A 17,268-nucleotide genomic window follows, 5' to 3' on the forward strand; every position below is an offset into this window, starting at 1 on the left:
TTTTTTTACTTCAGTAGCAGTCTGGAAAACTGAGCAAGGATGTCAGATCACGGTTTCCCAGATTTATAATGATACTCCAACTGCAATAAGCTTGCTCAGTCAAAGAAAATTGATTGTACTTTGTAGAGCTGTTTTGGTAATATATGGACTGTGATAGACTAAAAGCTTTAACTTTTCTGTATGTTGTAGGGGCCTTCAGGTCCGCAGGGTCCCATTGGCTATCCCGGTCCTCGTGGTGTGAAGGTATGCCTGTTGTATTTTATTAAAGGACTTTAAAATATGCTAACGCTCTACATTGCCTCTGTAACACTTTTCTGATCATTCCATATAGGGTGCTGATGGTGTCCGTGGTCATAAAGGTGTCAAAGGTGAAAAGGTATGAATAACGTGATCTATCATTTGTGGTTATTTGTTTCTTCTACATGGGTACAATAAAAATCTATTTTCCAAGTAGCATTTAGTTAACAAGTGAACGTTGCAGCATTTGTTATCTAAAACCTCTGTGGAAGTCGGATGCATGTCAGAATAATTCTGGCCACCGTTCATTTTGCCTCTCATTCTTTTTATCTTCTCATGACACCTTTGTTCTTGCTGGTGAAGTGTAGGCAGAGTACAGAATAATTATGTTAACTCATATCCTTCTGTTCTGCAAACAATTGACTCAGTCACACCGATAGTGCAACCGGTACCCCAAAGCTTTTCATGCACAGACCGTCTTGTTAACTCACTGTCCCTGACAAATCTTGAATTTGATTCAACGCCTCAGTGCTTTAAGAATGAATATGTTAGCAAAAGCCAATAAAGGATAATCCTCAGATTTTATTTTCTAAAAATGAATACTGTCACACACATGCTTTTTTCTTCTTTTTATATTTTGTTAACTCTTAGGCCTTTTTTTACGAAACTGCGATAGCAGTTTCTAGTGTGGGGAGCCGCGATGAATGGCTGCTGCTGACGCTCATTGAGTTTCTATGAGTGTCGGAAGCAGCGCGAGCCATTCGGCGCGGCTCCCTGCGCTAGAAACTGCTATTGCAGTTTCGTAAAATAGGGGTTTAGTTTCTTCACTCCTGGGAGATGAGTGTCTAAATAAATAAAATGCATTCTTATCAGAATCGGACCACTAACGCACAGTATCATTGAAATTCTATTTGTGTGACAACAACATATTTGGGAATAGGTTTAATTTAAGTGAAAGTAGAAATCTGCTCAAATAACTGTCTTATTACAGTGCTCCCCTGCAAATTTGTGGTCGGCGGTTCGCAGTCCCAGTCATTGGCGGTATTTTCCAACCGCAAAAGACCGGGCAGAGGAGGCAGGAGAGGGCAGCTTGAGAGGCAGGAGAGGGCAGCCATAGCACCAGCGAGTGAAGGAAATCACTCGTTGTATGCTCCGACCACCTCTTCCTGTACTAAAGTCGGGCTTTACCAATCAGGAGCTGCGTGTCAAAACAGCTGCCCTCTCCTGTCTCCCCTGCCTAAAATCTGTATTTGCGGTTTTTCAAAATTTGCGGGAGTTCCTGAAACGGAACCCCCGTGAATTTCTTTTTTTTAAAAAAACTGCTGCTCAGATGACTAGACCAAGGGGCTTATTTTCGAAGCATACATGCATCTGAAAATGCCCAAATGGTATCCATGTGCTTGAAATGTCCAAATTCTGATTCTGCAAAGGCAGAAAAGGAATGCGCACCACTGCAGTATGTCCAAAGAGTAAGGGGGCATATTTTGGACGTTCATCCAACACTCACTGTGCACATGTACATTCACTCACATAAGAGCTAGCATTCTATAATTTTAACACCCAAATGATCCTTACACTTACTTCTTCAGGGCCATCCTCATGCAGATAGCACAGCAGTTTAATGTGCCATTCCTCTGCGTCCCCACCAGGTGGTGTTGTCTGCATGAGGAAGGCCCTGAAGAAGTAGAGTTTAGACTACAAAACAATCGTAAGCTGGCTTGTGACAGATAGTTTTATGTGCTATTTTTCTTTTGTGCGGATTAGAAATGTGTTTTTCCTCTGGTTTTTCAAATTAGACCTTTTTGTATCACAGAGGGTGCATGTTTATAGCAATGAAAGATTTTTTTTTTCTGCCTATGATGGATGGATGGTGGAGTGGGTTTCCCTTGCCAGTATAACTGAGGCTTTTTCTTTCAGTTTGCTATGTTTGCAGCACCTCTTTGCTATGACTTATGCTTGGTAGTTTTAAGTTTTTCTGAGGGGATTTGTTGATTTGTTTTGATTGTTTACATTATCCCATAGCATCCTTTTTTTTTTCTTGGAATTTAAATCTGTAAATTTGAGCTGATAAGCTCCTTAGGCATTAGCCTCTCTGTGGAGATATGACATTAGCTCTAACTGTGGCTCAACATCAACCATTGTAAAAGCACTGTGGCTTTTAGTTTTAGTTTTCATTAGCTGAGGTCCATCTGTGCGGAGGCAATTTTGCTTGGAGGTAAAATATGGCCTTTCCTTACTTAAATTTTTATTTGCATTCTGGATTGGATGCTATTTGGGTGATTCTAAAGAATTTCCAGGCCCTGTTGGGTATGATGAAGATGTTTTCAAATATAATTACTGGTCAGCTTATAGTGTTAATGGGAAAATGATATTACCATGAAATAAAATTTATATATTAGAAAATAATTAGAGAAGGGTATTGCTCTTGATTGTAATTTTTCAGAGCATATAGTCCTTGCATTCAGTAACATCAATGACCTCTTTTGTTCTGGATTGTGCATCAGGCTGGTATAATGTTTGCAGTATAGACCGGGATTGGGAATCCTTTACCTATTTTATTAAGACTCTATATCATACTCATCCTTAATCATTTGTATTACTAATTACAATATGGGAAATATCTCAATGCTACTTTCTTTTGTTACTTGTAAACAGTTTGTGTATGCATAAAAAGCTGGTAATCATGATTTTTTTTTTTAACATGTTCTGACAAAGCTACTATCTCAGAGGATATTTAACTATGGTCCTATTTACAAAGCTGCAGTAGAGGTTTCTACCGCAGGCCAGTAAGGTAAATGCTTCGACACTCACGATAGTCATGATAGGTGGTATATAAAATTTAAATAAACTTGAAACTTAAAACATTTACCTTGCCAGCCCATGGTAGAAACCTCTACTATAGTTTTGTAAAAGCCAGCATATATCAGCATTGACTTAGGAACCTAAATTGACAAACTTGCTGAGAAGTCCTCGTTAAAATGGCGCTCCCAGTTTATGGGACCGGAGGGCAATCTCCTCTGGGTTTAACAAAGGGCTTCAGACTACAAGAACTACGGTCACCCCTCTTTTACGAAACCGCGATAGCTGCATGGCCCGCGCTGCTCCCGACACTCATAGGAACTCAATGAGCGTCGGGAGCAGCGCAGGCCATTCAGCGTAACTCCCCGCGGTTGAAACTGCTATTGCAGTTTCATAAAAGGAGTCCTTAGTTTTCTTTGGTTCACGTTCACACAACCAAATTTTGGTTTTCAGTTTTGACGTTGGTTGAAACCAAGCGGCAAGTTTTGTCTGCAGTATTGGTCTCGGTTGAAAGTGTTTGGACAGTTTCAGTAGCAGTTTCGGTTTCATCCGAAAAGAAAAAAAAAAAAAAAGTTTTGGTCAACATCTAAAGTCCAGGCACTTGTATTCAATTTCCAGGTTTACAGAGCCAGTAACACCATAGCTAGCTAAGGGCTCTTTCTACTAAACCATGGTCGAGGTTTCTACCGTGGGCCAGCGAGGCAAATGCTACGACACTCAAAGGAATTCTATGAGCATTGGAGCGTTTACGTCACTGGCTCGCGGTAGAAACCTCTACGCAGTTTAGTAAAAACCAGTGTAAGTGTGATATTCAGCACATAACTGGCTATGGGGTGCTACATAAAGATAAGAACATAAGAATTGGCACAATGGGACAGACCGAAGTTCCATTAAGCCCAGTATCCTGTTTCCAACAGTGTCCAACCCAGGTCCCTCCCAAGGATCTAGCTAGATCCCAAGTAGTAAAACAGATTTTATGCTGCTTATCCAAGGAATAATCAGTGGATTTCCCCAAACCATCTCAATAATGGCCTATGGACTTTAATGCAGTCCTAGTTATGTGGTGACCTTGACTAAATACAGAATATCGGCGTTTTTAGCGCATGCTACATTGCCGTGCACCCTAACCCCATGCTACGCGCCAAGAACTAACGCCAGCTCCATGGTGGCGTTAGTGTCTAGCGCGCGTGGCAATGCAGCGCGCGCGAAGCATGTGCTAAAACCACTAGCGCAGCTTAGTAAAAGGAGCCCTTATTTTATTTATTTAGGGGTCAATATTCAAGTCAATTTAACCAATGTGGCTCCTGGCCGGTTAAATTGCTAGTTGGGGGCAAACCAGTCATTTTATGCAGAAATTAACTGGTTAGTGCCAATAAAAATGACCAGTTCGCACATAATTTATTTATTTATTCAATTTTCTATGGTTTTGTTCATAGAAAATTGAATAAATAAATAAATTATGTGCGAACTGGTCATTTTTATTGGCACTAACCAGTTAATTTCTGCATAAAATGACTGGTTTGCCCCCAACTAGCAATTTAACCGGCCAGGAGCCACATTGGTTAAATTGACTTGAATATTGACCCCTAAATAAATAAAATAAGGGCTCCTTTTACTAAGCTGCGCTAGTGGTTTTAGCACATGCTTCGCGCGCGCTGCATTGCCACGCGCGCTAGACACTAACGCCACCATGGAGCTGGCGTTAGTTCTTGGCGCGTAGCATGGGGTTAGGGTGCGCGGCAATGTAGCACGCGCTAAAAACGCTAGCATACCTTAGTAAAAGGAGCCCTAAATTGGACTCTGTTCAAAGTTTGATATAAAAGTGTTATCAGTTATAAACTGATTTTTTTTTTTTTTTAATGCAGAACATATTACACAGAACCCATTGTTTTACCTGTAAGGCCTTTAAATCATCTGTTTGTGATGTATGTTATTGTTCAGGGTGAAGATGGATTCCCAGGCTTTAAAGGTGATATGGGACTTAAAGGTGATAGAGTAAGTATTATTTTTAGCAATATGCTTTTTACCTCTTTAACTACAGATTTGGTTGGTAGCATTTGTTTATATTTAGGGCCCAGTATTCAAAGCCATTTAAGCAGGCAGGAAAGGATCCCAGCAGGTTAAATCATCAGAGTTAAAACAAAGAAAAATCTGAGCCGTGGTATAACCCCTGCAGAGTACCCCAAGGATCACCTCTTTCTCCCACACTCTTCAACCTATATATTGCTCCCTCGGCTCCTACCTAGACAAACAAGGTCTAACTTCCTACAGCTATGCAGACGACATCACCATTCTCCTTCCGTTCAATCAACCAGCACCATCCATGACAGAAAAAATACACAGAACACTTGAAGCAATAGCAATTTGGTTGAAAGACCACAAACTAAAACTAAATCTGGACAAAACAAACTTCATCCTACTCGAAAATAACAAAACCCCAACCATAACAATCCTTGTCATAAACTCTACAACATACCATTTCCAACCCACTTTAAAACTCCTGGGAGTACTAATAGACAGAGGCTGTACACCTAAACCTTGATATTCAGCTGCACTGAACAGGGAAGTGTCACTGAATATCAGCTCTGACCACCCATAAACATCAGTCAGGTCATGGGGCAGTGCTGGGGAGGAGTTTATAGTTTATTATTTATATCGTGCCTTTAAACAAGGCGAATTACAATCAAACACGCACAATTAAAAAATAAGAAAACAAAACAAATATGTCAAAAAAACATTAGAGTCGCCACATCATATAAATGGCATCAGCCATCATCTTATAAAACAGATGCCGCTTTAACCAATTTTTTACATTTACACAAATCTTTTTGTTGCTTGATGTATTCTGGCCCAGTCAAAATCAAAGAAAGGGCAAGTAACTCAACTGATTATGAATGTTGAGTGACTAAAAAGATTTTTGACATTTTTGCGAGACTACACTACCCATTTTTTTTTGAAACTTTGGGCTCCTTTTATCAAGCCGCGCTAGCACATGTTAAACTGCCGGCCGCGGTAGCCGCTACCGCCTCCTCTTGAGCAGGCGGTTGTTATTTTTGGCCTGTGCGGGGGTTAGCGCATGATGAAAAGTCACATGCGTTAACCCCGCTAGCGCGGCTTGATAAAAGGAGCCCTTGGTTGAAGTGCATTGTCGGTTCCCTGAAGCAGTACCAAAACGTGTCATGTCAGAACCAGCTAAGATTTTGCAATTTTCAATGCTTTTCAAGTTATTAATATAAGATGTAGAGCTTATAGCCTGTGTGGCTTTAGCATGTTTAAATATTTATCTTCGTTATCCATCTGAAACTGTATTGAACAATGCGATGATTGGGTGGTGAGGCTGTGGTATCTGCCTTCATGTCTCTGAGCATAGTTATATATCGTATTTAGCCACTGCAAATGACTTCATAGAGTGACTAATTTACAGTATTTGATGTATTCTGGCAGCACATTCCACTCAGCAGGTCCCCTTAGATCTCAAACCCCACTTTTGCGTGCTGAATGCTCTGCGCTGCTCCGACGCTCATAGGAACTCAGTGAGCATTGGAGCAGCGCAGATAATTCAGTGCATGGCCAGTACTAAAAAACCTCTTATGCAATTTGTAAAAGGGGGGGATAGACTGTAAACATAGGGCTCCTTTTACCAAGCCGCGCTAGCGGTTTAAAGCATGTAATAGTGGCCGCGCTAGCTGCTACCGTCTTCCTTGAGCAGGCGGTAGTTTTTTGGCCAGCGCGGGGGTTAGTGCATGATGAAACGTCACGCGCGTTAACCCCGCTAGCGCGGCTTGATAAAAGGAGCCCATAATTTCTTATGAGTTAGAATAACCAAATTACAATGTGTAGCAGAGTGCAGTGGTCGATAGCGCACACAGGTGTCACACCATCCTGTAGATATTTTGGTGACAAATTATATACACTTAAATAAAACAATAATAACAACTTATACTTCACTCTGTACTCCATGGTCAGCCAATGCAGTGATATGAAAATATGAAGTAACATGGAGGAGCTGGCCGTTTTTCGAGTGGTGGCAATATTCAATGCCGGCATCCTTAGGGTTGCCATATTTTCCAATTGGAAAATCCCGACCCCTAGACCTGCCCCCAGGCCCGCCCAGTTCTGCCCATCCCCGCCCTAGCCCCACTCCCCCTCGTTGACTGCTCTTGTCGGGCAGGGCGGAAGTCCCGCAGGCGCAGATATCTTCCCTGCCTGACGCGATTTGAAGAGGCTTTTCAAAACCCTGACAAAGTGCTGGGTCTTGAAAAGCCATCCGGACCCCCGGACATGTCCGGGGAAATCCGGACATCTGGTAACCCTAGGCATTCGCATAGCTGAGAGGACAAATTTAGGACAGCTCAAAAGCTGTTTAGCTATGTGGGTGCCAACAATGAATATTACCGGCACCCACATAACTTTCTTTTTTTACTGCCCATGAACCCAACTTGCCTCTTCTTCCTTCCCCTTCCCCATAGCCTGTGTGATGGAAAAGATGCTGACCCCACATTTCCATGCAGTGTCCCCACCCCCCCCCCCCCAACTCTCTGTGGTCTAGGTAGGGCCCTCCCAGTTTAACTTTTTTTCCTGGTGATTTAGTGGGGCATGGGGGACAGGAGCAAAGCCCCCTCGCCCTTACCCTTTGTTGAAGGCTCTTCAAAATGGCTGCTGCAACTTCTTGTACCAGTTGCACAGTGCCTACATCGACACATGCCCTCTGCCATATAAGCAGGTCCCAAGCTTTGTCTGCCCTTTGTGGAAAATGTAGGGACGACGCTGGTCTCATCGCCTGCATTTATCAGATGGACTTTGCACTTACTGCACCCTATGTTTTACACTTAGGGCCAGATTCTGTGAACATCGCCTAAATAGGCAGCCGCCTATGAAAATGTCACTGGCCGCCTGTCAATCACGCTTAGGCACTGTTTAAAGAATTGTGGCTAACGGGGCCTACCAGAAAACTTAGGCGCCGGCAATGTGGCCTACATTGCAGACAGCTAAGTTCTTTAGTGAATCACACCCCCTGCTCCACCCCTAATCATGTCCACTTTAGGCGTAGGGCACCGTTAGGCATCCTGCTGTAGATGCAATTCCTGTATCTACACTTTAGACATCTCTCGGTGCCTACTTTTTTAAACTAGTTTTTAATTGGTTTTAAACGATACCGTCAATTACCCTGCTGATTAGAGCCAATTAAAACAATTAAGTTAGGCAGCGGTAGGGTGCCTACAGCTGCCAAACTTCTGCCCCATTTATAGAATATGGCCCTTAATATACAGTAAGTGCAATAACTTACTACTTTAGTAAATAATGCCCCTTAATGCACCAAGTCAATTAAAAGTTCAATTAACATTTATCCCCCATCCCCTTTTACAAAAACCATGTGGCAGGTGTTTAGCACCGGCCAGCACGCTGAACTCTGTGACCATTAGAGCAGCGCGGAACATTCACCCCCCTCTTTTACAAAGCCACACTAGCGTTTTTCGCGCTGGCTGCCACGGTAACAGCTCCGACACTCATAGAATTTTTATGAGCATCTGAGCTGCTACTTTCATGGCCGGCACTAAAAACATTAGCGTGGCTTTATAAAGGAGGGGGGAGGTCAGTGTGCCAGCTGGCATGAAAATCCTCTTGCGCAATTTTGTATAAAAAAAGGGGGGGGGTAGATTGTTGCTTCATGGCGTTTTTTTTTCCTTCTCTTAAGTGGGTATAATTGTTTGTGGCATATTTTTTAACTGAGATAGATTATTGTATACATTTATGAAAATTTAAATGAAAAATTGTATTAACCTATGAATAAATCCGCGCATGGTCAATTTTCCATGGTTAAAAATTTATACTTTGCATTAGAAAAGGTATATTAAAATGAATGCATTAAACTAAGAACTGAATTCTATATACTCATATGGTGTCTCAAAAATCAGCAGAAAAAAACTTCCCGCTGAGTGATATTCTATAAAGTGTGCTTAGAAGACACTATTTATATAAAAAAGCGCATATGCCCTGGACCTGCGCCGTCCATTTGTATCAATCCTTGCACATAAAGGGCTTAAATTACAAGCAGTATCATCAATAATATTTGCAAATTCATTAATTTGTAGGGTGAAAATGGGCAGTTAGGTCCAAGAGGTGAAGATGGTCCAGAAGGTCCAAAAGGTCGAGCAGGTCCAATGGGTGACTCAGGAGGTGCTGGCCTGGCAGGTGAAAAGGTAAATAAGTATTTTGTTACAGTAAGAAATGATTAAGGGATTCATAGTAACATGGTAATATAGTAAATGACAGCAGATAAACCCCTGAACGGTCCATCCAGTCTGCCCATTAGTTACACACATTATAAATTCATGACTAAATTAAATTTCTTTGATATTTCTGGGCCATAGACTGTAAAGTGTACTGTCCTTAGGTTCCAACTACTGGAGTTGCCATCAAAGCTCACTCCAGTCTATCCAACCATCTCATCGTTTGTGAACTACAGACTGTAAAATCTGCCCAGCAACGTCTTCATGTTCCAAATTACTTGTATTTTATAATTTGCTCCTATTCCTAACAGGTCCCCTATGAACTACCAAATAAACTGTATATTGTATTTCAAGATTCTACATAGTGTAATTTCACTGACTATCTGCATATTGTAATTCATTGATTGTCCAGCTCTCTTCAAATGTGAACCGCCTGGAAGTCGCACGATTATTGGCGGTATAGAAGAATAAATTTATTATTATTATTATCAATGCCCTCCCCAGCCCATCCTAACTCAAATCACCATATAGGGGACACAGACTGTGCATGTGAGCCCAGTACCGGCCTTAGTTCAATTTATAACATTCATTTTCCAATTAGAGATCTTCTGTGTTTATCCCATGCTTTTTTGAATTTCATTATCATTTTTCGCTCCACCACCTCCCTCAGGAGGGCATTCCAGGCATGCACCAGCATCTCCATGAAAAAGAATTTCCCTAACATTACTCCAAAGTCTACCACCCCCAGCCTCAATTTATGCCCTCTAGTTTCACCATTTTCCCTTCTCTAGAAAAGATTTGGCTCTATATTAATACCTTTCAAGTATTTATTTTATTTTTTATTAATTATTTTATTGATGATTGTACAAAAGCAAAAAGTAAACAACTATTCTAATACAGAATTTGAGGCATACCCATCATGGCTTACCGATGTGTCTATCCCCAAATGCAATAATCCAAGTTCCCTCCAGTCCCTCTCCCCTCCCTTAACAATTACCTTCAACATATTAACAACCACTTATTCAAAGCTTCAAATAACCCCTCTCCAGTTTAAAACTTTATAAAAATGGGTAAAAATCACAATAGAATTATACTTTTTTCTTTTTTGAAGAACTCTATTTTATTTTCACAACGAGAAAAGATGTGAAATTGTTCTTTGCTGTACAGACAAAGTAGGGCATAAAAAGAAACAAACAAAAACCCCCCAACTAATTTGCTATGTAGAAAAGCAAAATATATGCAGGCACATTTTCTGGTGATATTATCTGATATAGTCAGGGTGCCTAGAACCCTCCTCCAGCAAATATTCAATCTCCAATTTAAAACTATTTGCTTTGGGAGGGGGGGCGGAGGGGATAGGTGGGTGCGCCAGGGGCAACTTGTGAACCCTGTGAGTAGACGTCCCTTAGGCGACTTAACCAATCAGGGCTTTTGGCCCCTCTTTCTGCATCACATGATGCACCAGGGAGGGGAAGTGCATCATTTTGGTCCCGGCGGCTGAAGCAGGGGCCTCTCTGTGGGCTTCCTGCTTTCAGTGTTGGGTGGGGGGTGGGAGGGTGTCAGAGGTTTTGGGGGGTGTCAGTGGTTCAGTAGGGGGGCATGGGGAGTCTGGTGGCAGGAGGGATTGGGCATCCCTCCTGCCATTTTGGGGGCTTTGGGGGACGGCAGGGGACCTTCGGTGGTAGGAGGGAGTGGGCATCCCTCCTGCCATATCGCTGCCACGTATTGGGTAGGCGTCTGGATGCAGCAGGGAGTGGGCATCCCTCCTGCCATTTGTTTTGGGTTGGGTTGGGGGGCGGCTTCGGCGGGGGACATTTTTTTAATGGAGCATATATTTTGCATGTGTAATACATGCAAAATATCTGTGCCATTGACAGACCTATTGTTAACACAGTTACCATCACAGAAATTGAGGTAGCAATAAGTATTGTATCTTCTTCAAAATGTGTACCAGAACCTCCCTGACTCTATATCATAGAAAGTCTGCTATCCTTTATTATAACACCTTTACAAAATATTTTTAATAAATCTGCTTGTAGAACAACCCAAAATCCAAAAAAAGTATATTTATATGCAAAGGAGATGATATAAAGGTGAAGGAGAGAAAAATCAGAACAAATTGGATCAGGATCATGGGGCCTCCTAAAGCACACAGCTATTTCAATACCCACTTCAGCAGTCTCAAATTTGTTTAATCGTTTGTTTCTCCCCCCCCCCCCCCCCACCATCCTACCCTTTATTCACACAACTTTAATAAATATAATATCAACTTCCACTGCAATGAACTCTAAAATGACAGTAAACAACGTGTGAGAATTAATTTAATTGTCCCCAAGGACTCCAGCGCTGCTCAGATTGTTCTCCCGACGCTCGGGTGCAGCTAATATACTGACCCTTTAGAAGTGTTTCGGTCAATGGACCTGCATCGGGGGATTCACCCGCACACACGTATTTTAGACGGCACCTTGCTCTACAAAAAAACTTGCTTTCAGACACATTGCAGCAGAATCGATGTTCCATTATGTATTTCCTTTTTTCCGCATCCACATTTGTAAGAGTTAATATTTTGGTACTTTGCCATATATTTCCTGCCTTTTGGTTTGGTTTGGTTCTTGTATTGTATTGTACTGTTAAAATTTCAATAAAAGGCTTGAACTGATAAAAAAAAAAAATGGACATGACATTCTGCATGCCTGCTTTCTTCCATATTGCAGGAGCTTATGAATGTGAAATTTAACTGTCATGTATACTCTGCTAGAGTTTCCTACTGTGAAGCAGGCTTTTGTAAAATGACCATAAAAGTGGGATTCATGTGGTAAAAAAGTGCAAAAACGAAAAGTATTTTTCCACTTTTGCATAATTTACCACACAAAGTTCTGATTTTGGGGTCCTTTCTTTCATTATTTCACACGTTCAGTTTAATAACTGTTTTAAAAACATGTGTTTGTACTTTATAACATGTACAAATTGATTGCACCACATTAACTCATAAGTAACTCGTACACATTAAATGTAATCTTGCATGCATTGCACTAGAACTTTTAAGGTGCTTGAACAACCTGAATGTGCAATAATGAGTTTCTATCCTTAATATATCAATTATAAGCAAAAATGGTATTATAGGAATTGTATGAAACAATTTACTTTACTAAATACTGCATTTGCATCTAATTGGATTGCAGGGTAAACTCGGTGTCCCGGGCCTCCCAGGATATCCAGGAAGACAAGGACAAAAGGTACTTTTATTCTAGACTGAGAAACTTTATGCTGTGAACAAGTCTTGTATAATCTGCAACTGTCTTACCTAATATTTCATATAGGGGCCACTAAAAAACATGAATGTGTGGTAACACATGCCAACAAGCTACTATAGAAATTAATTCAAGTCTTGTAGTATGTTTCATATTTTCACATGTATCACCAATTTAAAAAATATATATTTTTGGCAGGAGAAGAGGAGACTGGTTCTAACTCCCAAAAGAACATCACCTTCTTATTTTCCATCATCAATCTTCTTCCCCTTAACCAGTTTCTTATTCCTTTTGCTTCACACTATTTCCTCTCTTCCCCCAGTCTATTTCCCCTCATTCTCCTCTATCCTCCTTTCCCCTCCTTCCTTCTCTTTCATGCCTTAGAAACATAGAAAGATGAAGGCAGAAAAGGGCCATAGCCCATCAAGTCTGCCCACTCCATTAACCCTCCCCAAACAACCCCCTAAGGGGTCGCTCACAGGTGGCATCACTGCCCTCGTAAAGATCCGACTTGGGCATCCCATTTATTCTTAAAATCTTGTATGCTGCTGGCCGCGATCACTTGCTCTGGGAGTTTGTTCCAATGGTCTACCACTCTTTCTGTGAAGAAATACTTCCTGGTGTCCCCATGAAATTTCCCGCCCCTGATTCTTAGCGGATGTCCTCTTGTGGCCGACGGACCCTTGAAAGAGAAAATGTTGTCTTCCACCTCTATGCGGCCAGTGATGTACTTAAATGTCTCAATCATGTCTCCCCTCTCCCTTCGCTCTTCGAGAGAGTATAGCCGCAATCTGTGCAGCCTGTCCTTGTATGAGAAATCCTTAAGCCCCAAGATCATCCTAGTGGCCATGCGCTGAACCGACTCAATTCTCAGTACGTCCTTACATACGTCTTTTCTCTAATATTCTAATACTCACCCCGTTGGTCTTCTTCACTTGCATTTACCCTGGCAAGATTGATCCACTTGTACCCATTCTACTTCACTCAGGATTTTGTATACTTCAATCATATCTCCCCTCAGCCTTCTCTTTTCCAAGCTGAAGAACCCTAATCATTTTAGTCTTTCCTCATCTGAGAGGAGTTCCATCCCCTTTATCATCTTGGTTGTTCTTATTTGAATCTTTTCTAGCACCACTATATCTTTCTTGAGATAAGGAGGCCAGAATTGAACGCAATACTCCAGATGAGATCGCACCATGGAGCGATACAGGGTCATTATAACATTCTTAGTCTTGTTAACCATCCCTTTTTAAATAATTCCTTGTATCCTATTTGCTTTTTTGGCCGCTGCCGCACATTGGACAGAAGGTTTAATCTTATTGTCTACGATGACACCCAGATTCTTTTCGTGGGCACTAATCCCCAAGGTGGACACTAGCATCCAGTAACTGTGATTCGGGTTATTCTTCTCAATGTGCATCACTTTGCATTTGTCCACATTAAATTTCATCTGCCACTTGGACACCCAGTCTTCCAGTTTCCTAAGGTCTGCCTGCAATTTTTCACAATCCACATGTGGTTTAACAACTTTGAACAGTTTAGTGCCATCTGCAAATTTAATCACCTCACTCATCATTCCAATTTCCAGATCATTTATAAATAAGTTAAATAGCACCGATCCCAGTACAGACCCCTGCGGCACTCCACTGTTTACTTTCTTCCAATGAGAAAAATGACCGTTTAGCCCTACCCTCTGTTTTCTATCCAATAACCAATTCCTAATCCACAACTGAACTTTGCCACCTAACCCATGACTCTTTAATTTTCTCAGAAGCCTCTCATGAGGAACTTTATCAAAAGCTTTCTGAAAATCTAGATACACTATATCAACCGGCTCACCTTTATCCACATCTTTATTCACACCTTCAAAGAAGTCAAGCAAATTGGTGAGGCAAGATCTCCCTCAGCTGAACCCATGCTGACTCCATCTCATTAAATCATGTTTGTCTACGTGTTCCACAATTTTATTTTTTATAATTGTTTCTACTAATTTGCCCGGCACCGAAGTGAGGCTTACCGGTTTGTAATTTCCCGGATCTCCCCTGGAGCCCTTTTTAAAAATCAGTGTAACATTGGCTACCCTCCAATCTTCAGGTAGTACAGGTTATTTTAGCGACAGGTTACAGATCACTAACACTAGGTCAGCAATTTCATGTTTGAGTTCTTTTAGTACCCTGGGATGTATACGTTGATGTTTGTGAATGTGTGGAGGCCCTCCTGCCTTGTCCCTGAACCTGTCACTTCGCCAGTGGGGGATCCTGGAGGAGGGGAAATGGGAGAGGAGGAGAGACACTGGGGAGGAGAGTCATCAGTGCCGGATGACTGTCTACAGGGATTTGTCTCTTGCTGCAAGAGGAATGTCCTGTAAGCAGTGAGCCCGTGCTAGCGCCTCACCTCCTTGCCAGCATATCGCGGCACAGCTAGAATCCACTGCAGCACACAGTATGCAATACGCTGCACTAGAGACAGGCAGGTTCCCTAGAGTCCTGCAGACTTTGCCTGTCCCTGAATATTGAAAATGTGATAGTGAAACAGCACCACTCACTGGCAGGTCTGTAGATGCAGGACTCCTGCTCAGCATAGAGGGAACAATGGCAGTGACCCATAGCTGATTAATTGCAAAACCAGTGCCAAAGCCAATGTCCTAACATACCCATGCCCCTCCCATAGCCAATGCTGTGCCAAAGCCTGAACATGGCCTGGCATTGAATATCTGGGTTTAACTGCCAGCAAAATATTAAGTGCTTCTGGCTCTCACAGGCCTCTTCAGACGAGATAGAGATAGTGGCGTAGTAAGCGGGGGGGGGGGGGGGGGGGGGGAGGGATGGGGGACCACCCCAAGTGCCATCTTTGGGGGGGGGCACTGGTGCCTTTCCTCCTCTCTGCTCCCACATACCTCCTTAAAAATTTGCCAGCGTGAGCAGCATCTTCCACTTGCTGCTTACACCCGCCTAAGCTCCCATCTGATGGCATCCGCTGAAACTCAGGGGCATGAAGTGGAAGACCATTGGAACAAGCTCCCAGAGCAGGTGATCATGGCCAACAGTGTGCCTGATTTCAAGATTAAGTGGGATGCCCATGTCGGATCTCTACGAGGGCAGTGTAAAGGTATTGCCACTTGAGTGTGATCTCTAGGAGGGTAGTTAGGGAGAGTTAATAGAGTGGGCAGACTTGATGGGCTATAGCCCTTTTCTGCCGTCATTTTCTATGTTTCTATGATTCACTTCCTGGTTGTGGGATGCTCAAGTGATGAAAAGATTGGGTGGAGAGGGTGCGCTCAAGCAGCGGGCCAGAGCGAGGGCGTACAGCATGGCGATGCAGGGATCCACCGCCCCAGGCGCTAACGTCCCTCACTACACCACTCAATAGAGCCACTGAAATTCTGCCAGAAAGCAATTAACTCACTATCCATAGCACTGAATGACACTACCCAATGGACACACACTGGCAAAGTATGTGCTGTCATGCCTAAGTGTGCACCTTATTCCAGCAGGTATTTTATATGAGACAATTTTCAAACGCATGTGTCACATATGTGTAAAATGACTTCCTAAAATTACCTTCAACTCGCAGACATGAGCAGAATAATCTCAGCCTCCATTTCTTATCTGGCTCCTAGGGATATTTACTATTTACATTGCTTCCCTCCTGTAGTGTTATTGTAGCCCTTGATGCCCATGTAGGAAGGAGATCTTATTTCCAAACGTTGTTGTTTTTTTCCTGTGACTTATAAAACAGTAGAATTCACACTCCAGTGGCACATGAAGCTCTCTTCTTCCTCAGGACTGATGGCATTTCTCTCAGGGTGTTTCTTAAATACCATGATGCTCTGAAAAATGCCATGATATTTCTTTTTGTGCTTCAAAATGATTATGCCATGAAAAGGTGACTTGTACATAAATATATATTTATTTGGATTGATAATGAACAACCACAAAAGGCTGAACTCACCATAATTACAGTCCCTGGTTTTGTTATTGTTTTTTTTTTCTGGCAGCAGAGTGGTAAATTCTGTAGTATAGATTTTCTTTAAAATGATTCAGGAGCATATTTGCATACATTTCCATACATTTTGTCTGCTATACAATGGGTAAAAAGTGCCATTTTACTTTCTGAGGATTTCCAAACAAGAGAGCTTTAACAAATAGTTTTAACCCTTCTTATGTGTGCCTGAATTGTTCCTTCTCCTTTCCTTGCATTATCTTTTCTTTCTTTCTATTTTCTTTTCCTTCCTGTTTCCCCTCATTTCTACCTCATTTTCTTTCTTACAAATTATCCTCACATTCTTATTTTCCTTCATTTATCTTTTTTCCCTTAACCATTTTTCCTTCCCTTTCTACCATCTTTCCTCACATTTTCCTGTGTTCTCCCAATTGAATGCAAAACACTGACATCAAACTTGTTAATAGACAAAGGAAATACAACCCTTCTCAAAGCAGCCCACTCACTCTATCACAGAGAAGATCTCACTACTTGTGTACAAAATCTGTAGCTCCAGTGAGCATCTGTTTCTTTCATGACGCCTGCAATCCTATTGCCCAACCTGATCACTTGTATCCTTGTTCCACAAAATGATCTATGTTACTACCCACAATGCAATTTTCTCTGTTCAAGGTCCTGAGTTGTGGAATAAGCTCCCACAACACCTTAGATCTATATCATCCTAACAGCAATTTAAAATAGGTATACAATCTTTTCTCTTTGTCGATACCTACAGTTGATTTCTTTCAATGGATTGTGCTAGAGGGAGA

At 41.9% G+C, this 17,268-nt stretch overlaps 1 protein-coding gene across 1 annotated transcript in view; it reads left to right on the forward strand.

The window, feature by feature from the left end:
* The window catches only part of COL11A1 (collagen type XI alpha 1 chain), a 528,076-nt gene that overhangs the window by 259,433 nt on the left and 251,375 nt on the right, over positions 1-17,268 (forward strand). Inside the window, exons 27-31 of the mRNA XM_033916645.1 lie at positions 190-243; positions 332-376; positions 4,978-5,031; positions 9,129-9,236; positions 12,449-12,502. Of these exons, the coding sequence (XP_033772536.1) occupies positions 190-243; positions 332-376; positions 4,978-5,031; positions 9,129-9,236; positions 12,449-12,502 (315 nt within the window). The remainder of the gene's footprint in view (positions 1-189; positions 244-331; positions 377-4,977; positions 5,032-9,128; positions 9,237-12,448; positions 12,503-17,268) is intronic.

This window comes from Geotrypetes seraphini, chromosome 12, assembly GCF_902459505.1.
Source record: "Geotrypetes seraphini chromosome 12, aGeoSer1.1, whole genome shotgun sequence".
In the NCBI taxonomy this organism is placed as follows: domain Eukaryota; kingdom Metazoa; phylum Chordata; class Amphibia; order Gymnophiona; family Dermophiidae; genus Geotrypetes; species Geotrypetes seraphini.